This window comes from Coenobita brevimanus, chromosome 67, assembly GCF_032717465.1.
Source record: "Coenobita brevimanus isolate Jiangsu-jjx chromosome 67, ASM3271746v2, whole genome shotgun sequence".
In the NCBI taxonomy this organism is placed as follows: domain Eukaryota; kingdom Metazoa; phylum Arthropoda; class Malacostraca; order Decapoda; family Coenobitidae; genus Coenobita; species Coenobita brevimanus.
This window is the reverse complement of record NC_137020.1, coordinates 22,453,871-22,463,870: the sequence shown is the minus strand read 5'-3', so window position 1 is coordinate 22,463,870 and position 10,000 is coordinate 22,453,871. Positions and strand designations below refer to the sequence as shown.

Sequence of the window (10,000 nt, the reverse complement as noted above, 5' to 3'; positions counted from 1 at the left end):
CCCTTACTTTCTGCAACAGCCATCAACAGAGTACTCCCCAATTTAAGTCACTTAGCTTGTCCTTGCCTAATTAGATAAACTACATCTATATATAGATATATTTATATATATTTTAATTCATAAGTACAAAAATTAGTCTTTCCCTACAGCATACAGTACACTAACTTTCTCTACAGTACAGTACACCTCTCCTTACCTCCGTATTGGGCAGTGTACACCTTCCACATTCGGCAAAGTACAGTTAGGGATAAAAGTTCGCACATCTGCCCTTTCTTACTTCTCACTTTTTCCTACTGGCTACAATTCCTAAGCTGAGCGGGGTTTGAATGTTTCTCTGTCCACAGATTTTTGCCTCTTCAGGTATGATAGTGGGGGACATGACGTTAAGTGTGAAAGAGATGTGCTAGAATAATAGGTAAACTTTTGTCCTCGACTGTGCATTCACCATCCCTACAAAGTAAAGTACATCCTCCCTCAAGGGCACGGAGTACTTCCCTATATAGTACAGTACACCTCCCTACAGTACATTTTCTTCTCGGTACAAAAAACTACAATTTCGAGCTAACTCTAACCTTGAACTAACGCCTTACAAAGCTTTTCTTGGTCCTGTGTCAACATTAAGGTCTCGGCATAAGTCGGGTAAATGACAGGATGGGATGTTTTCTTGGTAAAATATATATACGGTATATATTTACACATGCATACTTTCAGCCTAATCTGAATAAATTACTTGGAGAAAATAATAATAATAATAATAATAATAATAATAATAATACCGAACTTAATAACCTACCACTATAAACCTTGACAAAACATCACTGTGAACAAACACAAAAATATCCAAAACATCAGTTCTTTCGTCGTTAACACACACTGAGATAGTCCATATTTCTCAAACTTCGGCTCAAAAACACATGACCTTAAAAAAAAAAAAAAAAAGGAAATCCAGGGTATAAGCTGAAAATCGAAAAATATACAAGTTTATGTTTCAGACGCCAAATAATAACAGTAGTGTCGAATTCTCCACAGATCATGGGAGGCGAATTACCAGAAATTAAAAAAGAATGGTTAATTTTGAGGTCTTACAGTAGAAATATTTTTTTTTTATGAACTACGATAACTTGAGCATTTTAATTCGATTGCTAAGGACTTCAGTAAGAGTAATTTCACTACGAGGACGTCATTTTCGTAACATGCTCCCTCCAGACGATTTTGAGACCTCGTACTGAAAGGGCTAACCAAAACTACATTAACCCCTCCAGTTGCGAAAATCTCCATGCTAAATTGTATCGTTTGGAGACAAGAATAATATACAAAAAGACGTCAAGTTTGATATGGCATTATTGTCGGAGAATTATAACACTTTACAAGCCATCTCACCACCTTTTTTTTTTTTTTTTTTTTTAACCTTCAACCAGATGTAGTTTTCATTTCTAATTTCTTGCTACCATCATTTTATGCATCTTGGGAAAATTTGAACCAGCTAATTATGATCCAGATACCAATAGTTTTAAGAAGTTAGCTGACTGGTAGCAAGAATAAAATAAAAAAACATCATCGGGTGGAAAGGGTTTAAGTAAATCTCTGGGTGGCTCATTATTATCTTTTAACTCTTGGGTGCACTTAATTAAAATCACTTACAATTGGTCGTTGAGTGTGAGCAATGTTTTGATAATAATTGCACTTATAATGGACAGTATTAAGGTGGATGGATTATTATAACTACATTCCTGGTTTGATTCAAAGTTTTATTTAGTTTTTTTGCTTACTTTTTAAAACTCTCCCTCCCCCCCCTACATTACACACATATTATAGATATAATATTTACTACTTACAAATTACGACCTTAAAAGTTTGAATAAATAGTTTGTACTTGGATAGCAGCGTTAGGGTCAAGCGAAGTAACTTGAGCTTAATGCGAATATAGACGGAGTTTTGACATAGCCTTAACACCTTCACTCCAATGACGTATTCTCCACTTGGATTCTTGCTACTTACAGACGATTTCATTGGGCTTCTGAGATACTTTTAGAATTTGAGAGGTTAGATATTCCTGCCATTAACCCCTGAATAAGTTGAAAAAAAATCTGAAGACAGCTAGAACGATAAGTTTTTGGATTCACTCCCTCGATCCAGTAACTTTGGTAGACGATTTTCCTTAGCTTTGGAGTGAGGACTGGTAGTTAGATATATCTTTTAACCACTAGTAACCAGACGTAAACTGAATAAAATCGTCTGGTCGTAGGAAGAATAAAGTCCTCGTTTAGGAGGCAATACCACAGGCTAATTGCTTCATAACTAGATGTGGCATCTTTAAAACTGCTTTTTTTTTTTAAAATCAACCCCTTCACTACGATGACGTGCTTACATGTATTCTTCCTATATTCAGACGATTAAATTCATCTAAGGAAATCAGGTCTGGGTTCATGGCGGGTGTTCCTTTCACCATTATCAAAATCGTCTGGAGGTAACATTTCACGTCAACAAAATCGTCTGTGTGACAAGAATAAATGTAAAAATATGTCCTCGGAATCAAAGGGTTAATGGTCGGGGTGGAATTGATATCGTAAATTAGCTTTTATAGAAATTTTTATTTATTTAAATAGATCTTTATCATAACATTAAATACAAAAAATTTGATTTCTATGTTTTCTTAGGATATCGTTCATTTTCACAGTACTTGGTCACAGTCACAACATAAAGTCGTATTTTCACCGGCTTAGCAGACTTCACAGCACTTCTTCCGGGGCGACTTCTTTTTGGCATATTACAACTTATGGTCTGTCAACATACTTTAATAACATACAAGAGGTTATGGTCTTGTAGGTTATGTTTCTACTATCCACGCTGTATGCCTTCATAACATACAACATGATTTTACCCTTAAACCCGGACTTTATCTCTGTATTAAATCCTGCTAATTCCAGATTATACTGTCATAAGGGAGACATTTTCTTGCATGGGGGAGATTAAATATATATAGCTTCCATTTGCCCCTTCAGTGCAACAGCGTTCCCTTAAGCTGAAGTCTGGAGGTAGCTAGACTAATATGGACATTTCAACAAGTTAAGGGGTACTCGAGTAAATCGCCGAGGAAGAGGTGTTAGGAAATCTCCCATGTCATCAGAAATACGACCCATAAAGTGAAGAGAAGTGGAGCGAGCTTGCATTTCCCCCGCCCATAACTTAACACTCTACTATATGTACAAGGGTGGTTGGGATGGGGGGCGGGGGGTGCGTGCTGTCTGGTCCGTGATACCCATCTGGGGCGTCCATCGCGGGTTCGGGGCGTGACTAGTGACCATCCACTCCGCCGGCCGCTGTTCAAAGCCAGGCCGGGTTTGGTCGCGCCTGCACAGCCACCCGTGCCCTGGCCGGTAACTTCCGTCCGTGCGTCCGTACGTCTAGGGGTCGTACACTTGCTGGCATTGAGGGCTTCGTAGCAAGTCTCCTTAGCTATTTATCTTGCATATTAACCCTGATATTCTCTTGCACGTTATACTCATCAGTCTAATATCGACTTTTTGCTAAAATAAATATATATGCTTGCTGACTGCACATGGTCAACAGATAACCATTATGGGTTTACATTGGCGGAGGGAGAGTTCTGCAATCTCCACCCCCCCCCCTTTTTCAGTACTGATACAGTCTGCATAAATAACACACAAGAGAATAATCTGTAACATGCACACTAAGTCGCTACGAAAGAGGTGTTACGACATCTCCAAAAGCCACCTACACGACCCTAGAGTTGATGTGTACGGAGAGGAGGAGACGTGGTATTGGCGGGGGGACAGGAGTGATGGTGTGGTGGGTGTGGTTGGGATGGTTGATGTGGTGGTGGTGGTGGTGGTGGTTGGTGTGGGGGCCAGCATCACATATTGACGAGGTGCTGGTGCTGCTGACTGTATACGTCCATCTGTTTGCGGAACTCGCGCTGTACGTGTTCTGGCAGCATGTGGAGGTTTGCGAACATGGAGTGGAACGCGGCCACCTCCTTGCTGAGCTGGTCGCACTTTTTGGCTAGACGGTCATTGTCGAGCATCAATTTCTGAGGGAGAAGAGGAAAAAAGGTTTAGTACAAAGGGTCGAAAAGTTAGTCATTTTTGGAGGGTGAGGGGCAGGGCAACACGGGGGGGGGGGGGAGTCTACAAGTCAACTTTATCAGGAGGCACAAGAGTTATGGTACCATCATTAATGGGGAGGGGGGACTTTGTACACCAAAGCTAAAAATTACTTGTTTTCATATGGAATGTCCACGACCGACTACAGTTAACAATTACCCATTCATTATTCTGTTCTCACCGTTTTATCACTACTTAAGTTTACAGTGGCCTAAAAGTTAAGGTCAATTTAATAAAGACTTAAATGTGACTTGTTAACAAGGTCGAGCTAAAACTACTGTAACTTTCCTACAGCACAATTTCACAGTTATCTACCCCATCTATTTGGGGAAAAGCCTACCCTTACAGGGTAAGTTAGTACTAGTGTACTAACATTCATCATGACGTTAGTTCAGGTTCCATGAACCTTCCTGCCATCATCTACTATGGTGCCATCCTCATCACCATACTTGTTAACTATGTAAACTGAGCTATTTAGCTTTATAACGGACCCTTCGTTCAACTATTATGAATAACTATATTATCCAAGCACGACGTGGAAACCTTTTACCTTGTTAGGCTACCCGGTACCTTATTGTTTTCGTTAATATCATATATACTGCTTTATTCAGTTGAGGGAGGTTCCACGCGGCTAAAGGGATCACTCTTCCGCCTCAGTACACCCAAATCCTACAAAACTCCACATTCATATGCACACTCTCAGCTTTACATTCAGTCAGTTCATTCTCAAACATGCTTAGTTCCTTACAAATTCGCCATAAAATTCTCAATCCCTCATTTACTTCTACATTCTTATATTCACATTAAATTTTCAATCCCATATTAAATCTAGTTCATTTGCTTTATTCATGAGTAAATATCAAGTCATACCGCATCATGAAAGCGTGAGTCAGTAACTGGGTTGAGTCTGGGAAACTTATGACTCATGCAGGGAACTTGAGAGAGAGAGAGAGAGAGAGAGAGAGAGAGAGAGAGAGAGAGAGAGAGAGACAGAGAGAGAGAGAGAGAGAGAGACAGAGAGAGAGAGGCCTCATGAATCTGGTCTACAGGTCCACACAGGTATAATTCTCTCTCTCTCTCTCTCTTACATGTACGCTCGTCTGTCTAATGCTAACTGTAATTTGCCTCCTTTTGCTTCCTCGTGATTCAATTAGCCCAGTCTCTATTACTCCCTTGACAATGAAGCAACAAAAACAATTTCAGATATCGGTCAAACTTTGGGCACCTCCCAGCGACTTTTGGCAACTAACCCTAATCCCCCTCCCTCCGTCCCTCCTCTTCCTCCCTCATCCCACCTAACACACACACACACACACACCAACATACGTACAAACACACGCTGAATCATGAGCACTTTTTCTTCTATTCTTTTTCCCATTCGCCATTTTCACCTAATCTGCACTTCTTGCAAATCCTCACGCTGCCTAATGGAAATATCAAGGTTATTTCAGCACTTCAGTTCATTATTCTCCGTTATAAATATATAGGGTATCCTTATACGTATTCTAATTCAGGCTTCCATAACACTTGACATAAGACGTTAGAATACGAGTTGATATATGGATTAATGGTGTCAGCATTAACTCCTAGGCGACTGTAATTCAATATCAGATGCATAAATTTAACCTAGTCACGTGGAATACAAGATCAGGAATAACTGTACTAACACCCAGTCTCCTAAAACTCCCTTAACTGTAATATAAATGTCTGCCGCTGGAATACGAGAGTTATCCCAATGATTAAAGACGGAACTAGGAAAATACGTGGGAAAGAAGGAAAGGAAGAAAGAGGCGGAGGAAGGAAAGTGAAAGGTACGGAAAGGGCAAGTGAGCCAGGGAAAACCAACCGCAGAGAGAGAGAGAGAATCACCAATAAACACTGCTCCTCACCTTAACTCTCTCTTCCGTTTCCCTCGTCCTCGCCTTCGCCTTCTCCCGGCTCTTCCTCACAGCGATGTTGTTCCTCTCTCTCCTCCTCTTGTACTCATCGCTCCCTTTATCCACGGACTTCTTGCATCCACCAGGCATCATCTTCCCCGCGCTTGGTGATTTGAGTGGTGATCTACAAAGGGCCTCTGCTCCCGGTACGGTGGTGGGAGTCATGGAAGGATACCCAGGTAGTGTACCGTGGTACCCCGTCGCCGCTGCACCGTACCCCGTCGCACCGCCAACTCGAGCACATGCAGCGTATTCATGGTGCGCTGCGTCGTGGGACTCCGAAGGTTCTTCCTTAATGGTGCGGTCTATTAGAGATGCTGCGGCGCGGTCTGTGTACCCCCTCTCGAACTGCGCTGCGCCGTGCACCGCTGACGGTACGTAGGGTAATGGGTTGTACATGTTGTTATTGACGCCCAAACCTCGCGGCGCTGTGTTGTCGACACTGAGGCCTTCGATGCCCTGGATAAAACCGTCGCTGAACTGGGAGTCGTCGATGAGGTTTCGCAGGTCGAGGGAGATTTCAGGTGCGGACAGTTCGGCTAGTTCTGGAGGATAGTCGTCGTTGGCGTAGACCAAACCCCCGCTCTTTACCTTGACAGCTGCCTGTGTCTTCTTGCTGTAGTCTGAACTATCGTAGAGCTGTGGTGACTCCATGTTGCTCTGTGGGCATGGCGACACGCCCGAGCCGTACCTGCCGTCCTCCAGCGCGCCGAAATTGTCACCCCACTCACACAAATAATCTGCAAAAGCGGCCGTGATGCCTTGTAAACTTCACTACCACTTCGATAACGCTCGCTGCTACTAGTGTGACGAGAGACAGATCAAACAGTCCAGGTTTCTCTGCCTTGCTACCAACTCCAACACTAGTGGCTGACTGACGCAACCGTGAGCAGCCCGAGTTTATATGGCTTCTGAAGAGTTGCCAGACACTGGCTTCTCGCGCCACACGGCACCATGTGATGAATACACTACACCACAATTGAAAGTAGTGCGTAAGTCAAGAAATGTGCATATGAGATATTATCAGAATACATGGTTTGTTCATGTTATCATAAAAAGTATACGTATAAAGCATGATCATTCCAGAAATATGACGTCACCAGGTATCAGTGGAGGGTTACCAGTGTTACCACGACAAACTGCTGTATTCCAAATTACGTTATCGGCTTAATAACCCCACCACACTTGATATTTAACAGACACAACATTTTCATACACCAGTTTAAGCCAAAAGTTACCATCGATTTTATTTTCAATTAAAGAGAAGAACAAGCAAAAAGATAGAACATGTGTTGACATGTGGTAACAGTAGTGACGTCATAGTAAGCAGAATAGGGGGTCCGCTAGGAAGAACACTTCATTCAGGAGAGGAGGGAAGGAGGGGCGAGAGGGAGGAAGGAAGGAAGAAGGGGAGGAGGGAGGGAGAAATTTTGCAGAAGTGGGGGAAGTTTGCAAGGAGTGGCCACTTACACGGAATTTTTGCTAACTTTTTTGGGGAGTGTTCTGGCTTGTGGGCTGGGATGAGTGTGCCGGAAATTCGTGCTTAGGTCGGGCTTATGTTTTATGGAGGTGATAGTGGTGCGGTACTATGCTGATACTTATTTTGAAAATATTATTGTTTTAACTATACTGTGCTTCTGAAATTAAGTACTACTAGCAATTAATACTACTAACTACCATGATTATATCTAAAGCTAATTTAACATTACTAGTATCACCGCCACCACCAAAGTTAGTTGTTACTCTGCTACCACGGAAATACTACTACTACTGCTACTACTGACCAGATTAACTCAGATTCGTCCATAGTATCTTCTAGGATCACAGGGAATCGAAAACCCCTGATTCCCCGTTATGTAAAATCTGCTCGTTGGCTTGTAATGTAATGGAATTTTATCTCGTCTCCACTGCGATTTTTGGGTGGCACAGGCGAATCTAACCCTCTTAAGACGATATAATTCTTGACTGTTTATACTTGCTGCCACCTGACGATTTCATTCAGCTAAGGATTGGCCCATGGTCTTCAAAAGGTTAAACAAAAGATACCAGTAACATTCAGCCAAATTTACCAGCCTGGTCTGCATTAGAAAAAGAAATACTAGGAGCTGACCCAACCATGTTAGGGGTAATGGGGTCAGGACTCAAATTCTCCCTTAACTCAGTTCAATATAACCTGTGTTAGCTGGAACAGAATACTGTAACATTAGTAATAACTCACGTTCTGATGACTCTGAACTTAACAGAACTGCCTAACGTTAGCTTGAATAAAACACTAAGAAATGTCCCCACCACGAGAGGGTTATCTAACTTTCATAACTTTACTAATCCCCTAGTTATGTGAAGATGCAAGGTCAACACTGTACCATTATTTGCCGCTTATGTCCCAAGGTATAAATGTTGTGTATGTGTGTGTGTGTGTGTGTGTGTAAGAGAGAGAGAGAGAGAGAATGCCGTATGCAGAAACTCTTGAAAGTTGTGTATAAAATTGTTCAAAAGTACCTTCACTCAGTACAGTTACCGAACACTTTGGAAACGGCGAATATCCAAGTAAAATAATACAACCAAGTAATTTCTTACGTTAGTACACGGGGAAGCTCACGTGATAAATGGGAAAGATATTTTATAAATACCGCTTCTGGGCTGTGACGTGCGAGAGACGTGGTTACATAAGGAGTGTTAATTTTGTTTATTTTTCATTGTATGGCGTTTTCTAGAGAGATAATAGATACACTCCTATATATTACAAGGGTTTTTGGTTATGCATTCACTATTGCTGGTCTTACTGGACTGGAAATCTTGTTTATACAGTTAACGCTAATGGTAAGTTCCCCCAGTCGCATGAACCAGACGTACGATCCGTGTTATCGGAGTTTGAACTCTAAAGTAAATCGATACGAGTGATAATTCCACCATCTACTTTCGTCATATTAATCACAGTTTACCCATCAAGTTGTATCAAGCAGAAACTAATGATGTTTGGGCTGATGTAGCGAGCCCATGCTAATGATACGTTCTCGCTAATCCCCTGCCAAACGTACGATCAAAATTTTCGGCGCTTATATTCCGAAGTAAAATGATGCAGATACTAATTTCACCATTGACAGCTTCGTATTTGTCACACTTTAATTGTCGACCAATGTCATGCAGAAACGAATCTTGTCTGCGTTACCACGGTGGGTGAAGTCATGTTGCGTCATTTGTGGTGGAGGGTGAGCTGCCATCTGGTGGCACAATAATGAATCACTAGATCAGGCGCGCCACGTGTTTGTTTGTTTTTCTCTAGGACAAAGTTTGTGTTCCCCTTGTCCCTCTTCACCTAGCGGTACAATTGGAGCCCTGGATATAACAACTACTGGGGGTCATATGGAAGGGGAAAACTGTGACTTGGCAATAATGCCCTAGCGATAAACCTTAGCACAATCGATAGACATACGAACTAAGCCTGCTGTGTTTATCTAAAGTTACTGTCTTCAGCCTCTTCATTGAAGCGGTCTTTTTCTTTTTAAACATGTTCTTGTTACTACTAGACGATTTTATTCAGCATTAGATCTCTCGTAGTGAAGGACATAGTGAAGGCTATATAAAAGCCATTATTTTCGAAGTCTCAGCCGAATTAATTAGTATAGAGAGCCAGATAATTGACGTTCACGGGTTTTATTATATATATATATATATATATATATATATATATATAGTTATATATATAATATATATATATAAAATGTTTTATATATATAATATATATATAAAATATATTATATATATATAATGTATATTATATATTTTATATATATATATGTATAGATAGATATATATAATATATATATATTATATATTTTATATATATATATATATATATAATATATATATATATATTATATTTTATATATATATATATATATATATATATATATATATATATATATAGCTGAGTCAAAT

General features: G+C 40.7%; 1 protein-coding gene across 1 annotated transcript; it reads right to left on the bottom strand.

Moving 5' to 3' along the window:
* Nucleotides 1–3,652: 3,652 nt before the first annotated feature.
* On the bottom strand, nucleotides 3,653–6,917 carry LOC145405457 (CCAAT/enhancer-binding protein-like). The gene is made up of 2 exons (XM_080276803.1): nucleotides 6,014–6,917; nucleotides 3,653–4,051 (listed from the first exon to the last, which is right to left on the bottom strand). The coding sequence occupies exons 1-2, from the start codon at nucleotides 6,713–6,715 to the stop codon at nucleotides 3,875–3,877; spliced, it is 879 nt and encodes a 292-aa protein (XP_080132929.1). The 5' UTR covers nucleotides 6,716–6,917; the 3' UTR covers nucleotides 3,653–3,874.
* Nucleotides 6,918–10,000: the final 3,083 nt, after the last annotated feature.

What these genes read in the sequence shown, in the direction of transcription:
- LOC145405457 (XM_080276803.1), bottom strand. Translation starts at nt 6,715, where the DNA reads ATGGAGTCACCACAGCTCTACGATAGTTCAGACTACAGCAAGAAGACA. An exon ending in AAACGGAAGAGAGAGTTAAG is followed by an intron (nt 4,052 to 6,013) that starts GTGAGGAGCAGT and finishes CTTCTCCCTCAG; the next exon opens with AAATTGATGCTCGACAATGA.